We start from the raw sequence: 12,838 nt of genomic DNA, 5'->3' as shown, positions 1-12,838 counted from the left end.
CGTACAGTACTTACTGTAATCGTGACAGCAAACCATAAACATTGCTATGTCCTCCCACGTGCAGAAGATTCTGAGATGTAAAAAGCACTCCCGTGGAAAGGTGTGTTGGTGTACATAGAAAACAGTACTAAACAAATTGGTCATATTTTGAGTGCAACAATCAGCTAAGTCTGATAATACAATGAATAACCGGGCTAAAAATGAAATAACATACAAATGCATACATTCAGTTTATTGTGTAGGTAAAAAATTAGATTACCTTGACTTGGAATCTTTCAACCTCTTTCCTAGACCTGGCTGAACGTCGCACACCATAGATATCAGGAAATTCTTCCCACATCTGTTTATTGGAAAATACAGAAAATTGATACCTGTGTAATATTTACAGTGATGATAAAGACATCTGCGTGGTCTGGTTCTTCCATGATTTCTTTTGTGTATGCTAACATACATACATGTGCATTAAAAAAATGGCTATAATGATTAAAATTTTCAGAAACTTTACATGCTAGAATGTGACAATGTACAATGTAGGGGCAAAATACACTAAAAGCAGTCACCCGTTTATGGGGAAAAAAATACAACAAAAAATGCAAAGTTCTCTTTGTATGTTAAGCATTAATGAAGAGAAACAAGGGCAAACACCAAGCAATATCTCATGTGTAAATTGCAAATTGTATAAGGATCAGTAACAATTTCCAAGCACGGGAATGGCATAAAGCTCTGAAGAAGCTGAAAAATAGTTTAATGTCAAATACAAATGCAGAGCAAAGGTCATCAAAGGCTCATGAAGTTACTACATGAGCTTCACTGTAGTATCAAATGTATGTGTACACATTTCATGGTCAAAGCTCAAAGCTGTGGAGGGTGTTAAGAGTACACCCCAAGACTGTAGTAGAGAGTTTACGTTTATTGACCTTTGACCTTACAAGACTTCAACAATATCTGAACATAATCTCAGAGGCATTTTCAGATAATACCTGTGGTGAGAGTTCGTGGTCATACTAGCTCACAGCTCTGGGCAGTTACTGAGAGTATACGCCAATTGTGAGTATAGTGCTTATCAAGGAAAGTTCATTGACCTTTTGACCTTGTAAGACTTCACCCATAATCAAAGATGACCGGCATCCATAGGTAATGTACCTGTGGTGTGAGTTCTATGGTCCAAGCTCAAAGTTGTTGACAGTTGAGTACATCACAATACTGTGAGTACAGTGCTTACTATGGAAAGTTCATCAACTGTTGACCTTTGACCTTGTCCAACTTCACCAATATTCAAATTAGACTGACTTCTTTAGATCAATGTACCTGTGGTGTGAATTTCATGTTCATAGCTGTCAGAGCTGTGGAGAGTTATCAAGAGTACACTCCAGTACATGTATGTAGGCCTACAATAATAAGAGTAGTGTGTATCACGGAAAGTTCATTGATCTTTGACCTTTGACCTTGTTGGACTTGACCAATATTTACACTTTTGCAACATCTTTAAGTGATGTACCTGTGGCATAAATTTGGTCTTAGCTTCATCAAAATGCTCTTGAAAGTCATTGAGTACATACATGTATTCTACACCACAATACTATGAATTCAGTGCTCATCACATAAAATTCATTGACCATTTGACCTTTCACTTTATTGGACATCATCAATATTCAAACCTGACCAACATCTTTAGGTGATGTGGTGTGAGTTTCGTGATTATAGCTCAAAGCTGTGTGAAGTTATTGAGAGCACACCAGTAACCACAACACTGTGGAGGTTACAGTGCATATCAGGGAAATTTCATTGACCTTTTGACCTTTGAACTTATTGGACTTCATCCATATTGAAACCTGACCAGCATTTTTAGGTTATGTACCTGTGGTGTGAGTTTGGTGGTCATACAATAGCTCAAAACTGTGGAAAGTTATTGCGAGTACAGTACACCAAATAAGTGATGATGCAGCCAACACTGCAATGGAATAGTGAAGCCTACACTGTACATGTACACATGTAATACGTACACATGTACAATGTACGAATTGTAATTTGTACTGTACAATGTACATGTATTGTCTCGCTTCTGCTACATAACATGTATGCTGACAAGACAAAAATGGGTACTAACACTAATCACTATATCTGCCATACGAACACGGCCCTTCATTTACATTTTGATGGAGCTCCATGAACTAACCCATGGACCCGGAACTGACCTTTACCAATCCTCCCTGCACTAGGAAATACTTCCAACATTATTTCTGCTCATTAACATTAACACTAACGATCAGTATCAATGATCTTACTAATGAAATTTGTAGCCAGATGATAACTCATTTAGGTAAGTTGTTGTGACCTTCAGCACTAATCTTTGATCTTTCATCTTGTATTTCAAATAGTCAGTTGAATTCTATCCTTCTTAACATTAAAATATTACCATTGGAAATTCTTAACTGAAGTTAATATGGCTCAAGAATAACATTCGAAACCATAGTACATCTATGTTTGACCTTGAGCTTTTTACGATCATGCAGATAATTGTCAGTTTAATTCTACAAATTTATAACATCACTAGGCAATCATGGTTAAAGTAGTGACTGGAAATGACTACAATTCCCAAAGTACAATGTACAATGACCTTTGACCATATACTCCCGGTCACTGTCCTTTCAATCAAATACTTATCTATTAACATGGCTATCTGTCTGTACCAAATCATTTTACCAATGGACACTCCTATACAAATCACAGCTGGAAAACACCATTTGCAGCAAAAGTTTAGTGACCTTTGACCTCCGTGGCTTTTGCCCCAATTCTTATCAGCACATCCACAACTCATATAGCATTCCTGGGCCAGGTACTGTACTAAGAAATTGATGAAGCTGTTTTCTCACATCACAGTAACAAGATGTGGTAGAGATGGAAAATCCAAAAATACCTCCTGCACAATGCAGGGTGGAGACAGAACTAGAGCCAATTTGACTGCAGGCGAGCAGTCGACTCTAGGCCCGTTTACACTTGCTTGGAAAAATCGCGATTTTTCTAAAATCGCGACATTTGGGTGTAAGTTGCTAAGCAACTACACCCAAACGCCCTCGAAACATCGCCAGAAAAATCGCCAACCGGAGTGCGATTTTTTGAAACTTCGCGAAGTTTGAGGCGAAGTTAGCGAGTGTAAACCCAAGCCGCAGAAATATCGCGATTTTTCATCACGTGACTTTCGGTATCGGATTGCACCGGGAGTTTACGCGCGCTCCCCTCTTTGGAACGTGTAGAGAGTACGTCGGTCACTGGCCAGAGTACTACACACACGGTATAGACAGCTGTGTACAGGTCTAAACGGCCGATCCTCGATCGGCTCGTGGTCTCTCACCTCCCTCTCCCTGATGAAACTAGTACGTGAAAACTACTACATAGCAAACTTGAAGTTCTCCAACCACGTATCATCACCCCATGACGAGTTAACAAAATTATGTTCTCCCAGAAAATGCGTTGATTCAGATTGTGGGAGTGCCCGTACTGCTCTCGATATACATTGTTTGTGGAATACAGGAGTACGTAACAAGTGTGAGTTCTTGCTGTCGCCTGATAAAATACCAGTCCTAACTTCCAAGTCCTACTTCTCACTTTCGTCATATCGGCAAAATTTCATGATCCTCCTGCATGCTGCTGTAGATGAAGTTTTACACACCTACTACGTATGTGATCTAATATAGCAAGCTCTATAGTTTTACCGTAAGTAAACAGTCGCGAGAAGCACAAATTTATGTGTGCATTGTACTGATAAAAAGCCCTGCTCAACATTCCAACCAGCTGGCTGTGATCAAAATACGTGTATACTGTATACTGCACTGCAGTGAAAACGAACAGAATAGCGCGCGCTTCCACTCAGCTGCCGTGTTGAAAAGAGGTAAATTACGCATGCGCACTACCGACCAAAAAATCGCGATGTTTCGTGTGAAGCTCAAACTTCGCATGCTTTTGCGCAAGTGTAAACGGTGGACCAAAATATCGCGATTTTAAAAATCGCGATGTTAGTAAGTGTAAATGCGGCTTCTGATTGACTGCTTCTGCCTTCATACATAATTACATTATTCTGCCCCTGGAGATATATGGCTCATTTCATTTCCATGAACTTCACTGGTTTTAACCACTGCCCTTGGAAAATTAACCTTTGAAAAGGAAGACTTCTAAAATATCCATACTTGCCCAGTCACCAAATGCAGGAATAGTAGTGGAACAGTCAGAATGTTTGATAGAAATCACACAATTCATAACAAAGTTCTGAATTTGTAGAGTGAGTTTTAGTTGATTCCACATGCTTCCCTGTACATGAATATGCTCCAGAACTACCATAGTAGTTGAAGGACAGAATGTATGAAAACACCGCATGAATGTTGAACAAATTTTCTTGCCTTGTTACGGATATCTTTCAAGACAGATGATTTCCCTGCCTCCAAGAGGAGCTATATTACAATGTATGTGCTCTTTCAATACCCTGTCAATTATTACGTACAATGTACAACTGCATGGATTTCAGCTGCTAGTAGAACACAAACTGCACATCTGTTAAAGGACAAGTCCACCTTCATATACATAAGGATTGAGAGAACGCAGCAATATTAGTAGAACACATCAGTGAAAGTTTGAGGAAAATTGGACAATCCGTTCAAAAAAACCAAATATTTTAAGTATCTGCTCAGTCACCGCTGGAAGAGAAGACTACTACAGTGTACGATGTCACATGCGTACAACTATATAAAGAAAATAAAAAGAGAATTTCACAAAACTTTACTTTTTGAATAATGTGCACATTTCTTCGACTTGCTACTGAAGTATGTTAAGGGTAATATTATTCCCCCTGCCTCCTGAAAGAGAGAAGTCGAGTGTTCTTTTGTTATGCGAGAAAAATGGAAATATGTTGAATTTTCTTTATTCTTTCTTTATATCGTTGTACTCATGTGACATCACAAGCTATAGTAGTCTTTTCATCCAGCCGTGACTGAGCAGAAACTTCAAAAATTCATAACTTTTTAACGGATTGTCTGAATTTGCTCAAACTCTCACTGATGTGTTCTACTGATATTGCTGCATTCACTCAACCCACATGTCTATGAAGGTGAACTTGTCCTTTAACACGTTGATGATGGTTTGATTTAGCTACAACATGCACTTTCAACAGACACCTGCCCAAGTGTATTCAGGATCGTCCTCAACGGGTTAAGACAATAAAATACTGGCGACAGAACATGAAGTAATGCAGTCAGCAAATTATAAGTTTTAAACAATGAAATACTAACACATAAGGAAGTAGAAATAGAATTATAGATAATACTTGTATGTATTCAAATGAAAAGAAATAAAAACACATTACACAGCAAAAACAAACAAACAAACAAGATTGCCAATCTGACCTTTAGGAGCAAAAGTCCTAAGTAAGGGTCAAACAAGTGCATAACCTTGTAAAGAATTTCACAAAGATTTCAGATCTTAAAATTACAACCAACATCAGGTAAGGGAGGGGTCAATGCCCCCCCCCCCCAAAAAAAAAAAGTGACAACACAGTCAAATACATGTGCCACAAGTCCACATAACCAACACATTATTCATCACTGCAAGTGTACTACAGTACATATTATCAGAATCATTTCTTGAGAGTAACTTACCATTTTCATTTCTTCCATGCTATCCTTGCGGCTGAGACGGCGTCCACCTCCGGGGCGGTCCTCCTCAGATTCATCTTTGTCATCCTCCTCGTCATTACTCCCATCTTCTTCCCCATCAGCATCATCTTCCTCTTCTTCCTCCTCCTCCTCCGCCTCCTCCTCTTCCTCTTCTTCATCGTCCTGCTCATTGTCCTCCTCCTCTTCTTCCTCTTCCTCCTCCTCATCATCATCCCCATTGGCTTCTTCCTCCTCCTCCTCCTCCTGTTCTTCCTGCTCTTCGTCCTCATCTCCTTCTTCTGCATCTTCCTCTTCCTCCTCTTCCTCCATATTGTTATCTGATCCCGATGCAGAATGAGCTTCTGAATGACTTGCAGCTTCTACTTCACTATGTTCCTCTGATTCTGAGGCAGAGCCAGAGTGATTAACTTCATCACTGCTCTCTTGCTGTGGTGACACATTTTCATCAGCACTATGCAATAAAAAAAAAAATAGTTGGAATACATCAGCCAATTAAAATATAAAGCAAAGTGAACATAAATGGTGGAACAATATGAATAAAAAGACTGAAAGAAATGAAATAACACATCATATGATTATAAAATTTTTAAAAAAAGATTAATCGGACAACAGGAGCTAAATCTAACTGTACAATGCTACATGGACAATGGTATTGCTATTCAGTACAAATGTAACAATCAAACACTTGATTCAAACATTTGCACTTCAGCTAAGGCCTACAACAGTGTATTCTATTACTATCATGCATACAATGCATTGCATACTGAAATGCTTGTGTGGATTACTTTTGCTATAGCATTTGAATATTTCTTAATCTGAATGTTGTTACATTAATGAAAGTTACATATGAATGATACAAAGTGTAAAGTACAGTTGCATACTAGTATCACGCAAGCATATTGCAACTGCCTTATGGACTAACAGCTACATGTACATGTACAGTATTCCAGTTAATAGTGCATAATCTTGTACATAGTACAAATCATGTCAGCTTCATAAATTGAATAATCACCCTAAATTACACTTGATTTTTGTTATTGCTAGCTGCTGAAAACAAAGACTTTCTGCTTCTGGAACTGGAAAAAAAAATCATGTGAAAGTTTATTCACACACAGGACAAGCCATAGCAATGACTTTGATACAGTAACACGATGTCACCAATGAAATCGTATGAAATCTGACAGCATCAAAAAAATGATCTTGTAGTGCTCATAAAAAACTATTAAAATATCTACAGAAAGGGTATAGATTTTCTATATGGAGCCCTAGAGACATCGATGCATCACCATGAAAGTGGTACCATCCAAACCCAAATACAGTGTAGACTTGTATGTGTCGTCTGCAAAGCTGAATACACTTGCCTGCCTGGCAGAAGGGCCGTAGCATGAAATTTCTTTCCAAAATCCAATTTTTGCACATGACATCATTTGACAGAGTTTTGAAAGCTCTTTCATATGATGTGATCATCATTTTTTGTGTGTGATTTTTAAGCTTGCAAGCCTTGGGGCTCTTAATGCCGGGCAGGCATCGAATTGAAGTGTTGACATATAAACAATTTCAGCAATAAGCAAAAATATACAATGTACCAGTCAAAACAACTTGTGGACGAATATGAACAGAAGTTTCAGTGACATACAGCTGTACTTGTGCCTCAGTAGAACATCCTTACACTGTACTATATTGGAGATGTGCAATACTGCTGAACACACTGTTCAGTATACAGCATGGCAGAATATTCCACTAATATTTGTCAAACAATTTCAAGGAAGCAAAATTACCATTCACAATGCACAGAAAAAGACTTTGTCATTAGGACATTTGCCTATTAAATAATTAGTCACAGCATATGTTTCAAATACTGGCAAACAGTGCAGTAACATCCATGAATATCACTATAGACTCTAATGGTTTAAGGCTATTTTCTAATTCTATCTAAAGAGCAGTACGTGGTTCACTGCCTGGCAAACAATCTGGTTTGTCCAGGGAAAAGTAATCTAGAAGTGTTCACAATGCAGACATTTCTGATTGAAATACGAGACAAATCTCATACAATCTTGACACTTAGGCATTGTACAGTGTAGTCCAGACAAACACAATCGTTCTTATGTGAATGCTTACATTGTATGTATTCGCTATATATTAGAATAGTTCTTTTCAAACTGGCATATCTCAGAAGTATTAAAATTCGTCCTCTGCTTCAACAAACATCATTCCTTGGTCATTCCTTTGTATTCACATGGGTTGTACTCTGCATGAATGCAAATCTAGAGTTCTATACACACTTCTAATTCACAAAATCAATATGAAATACTTATCGCATGAAATACAGTGTTACACAGTTTGGCATCCTACAACAGACTAGAGTCTAATGACAAAAGACAGCATGCAAGTTTAGAATTTACCTTGAGTTGTCTTCCTCTGCTGAGGAATTGCTGTCCATTTTCCAATATAATACAGTTGAGTTGTTTTAGGAGATTTTTCAGACTTTCAATCATCAGAAATTTGTTATCATTACTTCAGCCTGTAAAGAAAAAAGTAAAGATGGTGACCACAATGAAAAATAAATGGGGAAATATGTAGAAACTCAATAAATTACTCAAAATTTAGTCACAAATCTCATACAAAAGCTAAATTAATACAATAAAACACTCTAAGACACTTAATCATGGCAAAACATGCATTCTAGTGTCAAATAAATCAATTTTCAGGGCAGATTACAACAGTCCCATGCATAAAGAACAGTGTCACATTTTGCTCAGGTTGGTGCCATGGAAAAAATAGAGGAGATAAAAAAATATTCTCAAGATGTAAACAACAAGACACTAGGCAAAACTAGTCTAAAAATAGACAAACTAACATGGTCTGATGACATTTTCGAGAATATTAACTTGATTTTGAAGATATAAATGAAAGAATATGGAACACAGTTTTGGGACAAGAGATTGATGTGCCACAAATTGGACCAGTTAAATTTACATGAAAAGTCATTTTATATGGCACTGAACGATATCTTGTAAATCACATCATACGAAATATACCTTTGATACATAACTGGGGATGAGACCTGGTGCACAGATAGTGTATTTTGGATACAATAACGTAAAACATAACAGTCAGAGATACGCCTTGATTGAAATGTCCAAGGGGCACGGTGTACAAGTCGCGTACGTGCAAATAACCAACATGATAGAACTCTCTCGCAAGCAAAAATGGCTCCCACTTCGCCAGGTCAAAACACCAGCTCATTATGCACTACGAAGAGACAAATGTGGGGTACTAAAATCAATTAAATTTGGATCGACACATATATTAAGTGGGTATTGAAACATTAAAGACAACGTAGAACAGTGATTGGGTGAAATCAGAAAAGCGGGCAAAGCAAAATATTCACCTCTTCACCGCGAATGAAGCTTCGAATGTAGTCGACGCCATGCTACATGATCCCTGTATTTTTTTCCTTCGGCCAATGACGAGTTTGGTGGAGCATTATGGGAGATGCGCCATGAACAAAATGGTAAGTACAGAGCATAACCGTGGAAAACGGTGTTAATTAAACAGAATATATATTATAAATCCGCTCAGCTGGACAGGATGTTTTCGTAGTGTAGTGGTTATCACGTGCGCCTCACACGCGCAAGGTCCCCGGTTCGATCCCGGGCGAAAACAATGTTTTTTTTTTTCTATTTCTGTTTTTATTTCTTCTTCTTTTTTTTCTCTTTTTTTCTTCAAATTTTCTCCGCGCTAAATTTCTTGACTTGATTCCATTTTCTGTTCTTTTAGTGAGAAATGGTTATGGTGGTGAACCAAATGATAATGTTGATGATGACGGCGACTCACATGGCGCTGTGAAAGCCCTATAATAATGATAATGATAATAATAATAATAATAATAATAATAACAATAATAATAATAATAATAATAATAATAATAATAATAATAATAATAATAATAATAATAATAATTATGATAATAATATGAATTTATATTGCGCTAAATCCACTCTATAGAGTGCTCGAAGCGTATACATACTATCATTACCCCGGTGTCTGGATACTTTTATTTCTCGCCAGCACTGACAGTGCTCACTTTCCACTCCCTGGGGAGCATTCCAGCCAATCGCCATTTTACAGGTGCGCACGTGCTTATCGACCAACATTAACATTCTCATTCTACCGGGTACCCATTTATACTCCTGGGTGGAGAGCAGCAATGTGGATAAATTGCCTTACTGAAGGGCAAACGTGTCTGGCTTTGTGGGGCTCGAACCCACGACCTTAAATCACGCTCATGCGATTCAGAAACGTGCGCTCTTATCCACTCGGCCAGCACGACACCTTATACTATACTCATTACTCACTTATACAGAACTAAAACATTATCGTTCCATTATTCATCTTCAGTTAAGATTGTTTGTTTGTTTGTTTTTTTTTTGGGGGGGGGGGTGGATGTTCAATTAATTTCGAAGTAACTTTCAATTACCAAGAACATTAATTCGTATGATGTCTTGATTATTCGTGTTCATTGATAGAACCTATTTTCATGAGTTACTCACTACACAGAAGAGTATAATACAGAAAATAATGATTATTCCAGGTATAACCTTACCATGGGACTTTCATGAAATATTGTCGATATGACATGGGCCCATCATGATAGACTTTGTTGTTGTTGTTGTTAAACTTTATGATCTATAGCGGGGGGGGGGGGTGGCGTGGGCATTCTCAGACAAAGCTAATTTTCCGCGTCCTATAATTATACACCTCCTGGACCCTACGGTGGCTTACCAGTGGCGGATCCAGAGGGGGGCGCAACCGGCGCACGCCCCCCTTTAATTTTCGTAAAAAACAAAAGAAATAAAAAGAAAAACAATGAAATGAAACCCGGAAGTGGCACTAGAAATATTAGTCACGCCCCCCCCCCCTTTACAGAATTCCTGGATCCGCCCCTGCTTACTGTATTACGTCACATGAGAATTGCACCCCTTGTATGTCTTTCTCGTGTTTCGTTATGGTGCAAAGTTTAGCGGTCACTACCAACGATAATGGCATTTTGAATAAATGCTATGAGAAGATGGAATGATAATTTCCTGAAAAACAACAACAACTAGGAATTCAGTTGAACAGAAGTCTAGAGTTAAAGGGAAATGAAGTTCGAGAAAAGTCGGACAATACAAAGTTTTGGTGTAGCTATGGCTGGGTGAGAATGCTATACCAGAGTTTGTGACGTCACGAATGTACGATAAGAAGAAAACACTAAAAACATATGCCACATCTTGGAATTCCCTTAACTCATATTCCCAACTTGTTGTATTATAAACTGACATCATACGGTACGCCTAATTATAATTCCCCCTGCTTTCTAAAACAGGATAGGTCAATACATTTTATATGTAAAATATGTTGAATTTTCTTTATATTGTTGTCCATGCATGACGTCATAGAGTGTAAGCATACGTAGTCTTCTCAGCCAGTGATGACTGCACCAAAACTGAAAAAAAATCCTAACTTTCGAATAGATTGTTTGATTTCCCTCGGACTTCGCTGATGTCATCTATGACCGATTTTGCTACATTCCCTCAATATTCACACGTAATACAGCTATAGATATTGGCCCCTATCTGGGATTCATTGATTCTAGAATCTCCTGAACTGTTCAAATCCGCAACATTTCGGATTCCCAGACCCCGATGCAATGTTGAATTACAGATCTTTATAATTATGAGTGTATTCTTCTAAATTTTACTTCCCTGAACGTTGAAAATCAGTTTTAGCGATAGACCCCTCTTTTTTTTTTCCCAGGGAAAATATCGACGACATCGCAGGGCCTATGTCTAAAACCTGGGCCTCGTTTCATAAAAAACTTGTGATCAGTAACAAGTTGTGATAGTTGTTATAAGCTACTGAAATCCTTACATCTGATTGGCTTAGAGCAAATTTGTCACGGAAATGGAGCAGTTGTTACTTAAAACAAATTTCGACCCCTTTGCGACGCTTTTTGGACGCACCCGATCTCCAGAAAAGGTAAGGGGGCGCTGTACAATGTCGGCAATCACGATCATGGGTGGACGCACAACCCGTCCCATGGCGGAAGGGTGCACCAAACCCTGTGTCTGAAACCGAATACTATTAAATGCACAAATTTCTGTTAAACGTATAATATCCGTTCCATTTTAAGTGCAAAAAGGAGTTATCAAATAACTTTAGCCCAACCCACATCACGATAGTAATTAGAATATCAATCTACACAGGAAAAAACTATTAAGTCCCTACACAAAGAAATTTTCTAGTTTGGTATTGGAACCTGACCGCGGAGAAAGTAGTTGCTGGTCACTATGAACCTTGTACCAAAATTTTTCTTATCCACAGCCTTACATTTTAGTTCATTTGCATTTTCTTTCTCTTTTTTATTTCTTCTATGCAAAGGCAGCGACTTCGTTGCCTCGGACGGGCGCATTTTGCAAAAGTAGCACAGTTGACATAGGGTCTGGAAACCAGACTAAGCCATCTTCGGCTCTGTCTTTTGTTGTGCGCACGATCGGTAGAGTTAGAATTTCAGACACAAATAATTATATGTGCCTTCTCTTCTCAATGTCAATGCAATAAATCTTTATAATGTTCCATAATGTTCCTAAATGAGTGCCGAAAATGTTGCTGATGAATGATTTCTGGCATTTTTTTTTTTTTTTTTTTTGTTATTTACCCTTGCCGCAATACAATGAACAATTATAATAGTTCAACGTATCAATTCAAGACTAGCAGAATGAGCAGCCTTGGATAAAGAAAATATATTATATTGGTGCCTCCGCACTGGCAAGTTGTTTTCGTAGTGTAGTGGTTATCACGTGAGTCTAACACACTCAAGGTCCCCGGTTCGATCCCGGGCGAAAACATTGTGTTTTGTTTTTGTTTTTGTTTTTGTTTTTTTCGTTTCTTTTGTTATTTGTTTGAAATGGCGGAACTTTATTTTTCTTATGCAATTTTATTTCTTTTTTAATCAGCAACATCATCTCTTCAGTTTATTTTCTATCCTAACAAGAGAGAAGTTTGTCATGAAGATAGGGATGTTCATGTAATGATTTCGAGTATGTCCAGCATTTTGAAAGACCCATAGGCCTGCACATACAAAAAAAAAAAAAACCTTATAGATCTTTATGAAAAGTGTGCACTTTGCACTT

The 12,838-nt window shown here is 37.9% G+C and overlaps 1 protein-coding gene and 2 non-coding genes across 3 annotated transcripts in view; 2 read left to right on the top strand and 1 right to left on the bottom strand.

The window, feature by feature from the left end:
• The window catches only part of LOC139738145 (chromodomain-helicase-DNA-binding protein 1-like), a 58,445-nt gene extending 49,344 nt beyond the window's left edge, over nucleotides 1-9,101 (bottom strand). The window contains exons 1-4 of the mRNA XM_071648807.1: nucleotides 9,055-9,101; nucleotides 8,066-8,184; nucleotides 5,646-6,114; nucleotides 260-340 (exon numbers count right to left, since the gene is read on the bottom strand). Coding sequence (XP_071504908.1) covers nucleotides 260-340; nucleotides 5,646-6,114; nucleotides 8,066-8,103 — 588 coding nt within the window. The 5' untranslated portion in view covers nucleotides 8,104-8,184; nucleotides 9,055-9,101. The remainder of the gene's footprint in view (nucleotides 1-259; nucleotides 341-5,645; nucleotides 6,115-8,065; nucleotides 8,185-9,054) is intronic.
• A 155-nt stretch (nucleotides 9,102-9,256) lies between these two features.
• Nucleotides 9,257-9,329, top strand: Trnav-cac (transfer RNA valine (anticodon CAC)). Its single transcript has one exon. It is a non-coding gene; the product is annotated as a tRNA-Val (tRNA).
• A 3,151-nt stretch (nucleotides 9,330-12,480) lies between these two features.
• Trnav-aac (transfer RNA valine (anticodon AAC)) lies at nucleotides 12,481-12,553 on the top strand. Its single transcript has one exon. It is a non-coding gene; the product is annotated as a tRNA-Val (tRNA).
• Nucleotides 12,554-12,838: the final 285 nt, after the last annotated feature.

This window comes from Diadema antillarum, unplaced genomic scaffold (genome assembly GCF_040938485.1).
Source record: "Diadema antillarum isolate AM-2024a unplaced genomic scaffold, OU_Dant_1.0 seq00000725_RagTag, whole genome shotgun sequence".
Lineage (NCBI taxonomy): Eukaryota > Metazoa > Echinodermata > Echinoidea > Diadematoida > Diadematidae > Diadema > Diadema antillarum.
This window is presented reverse-complemented; position numbering and strand designations above follow the sequence as displayed.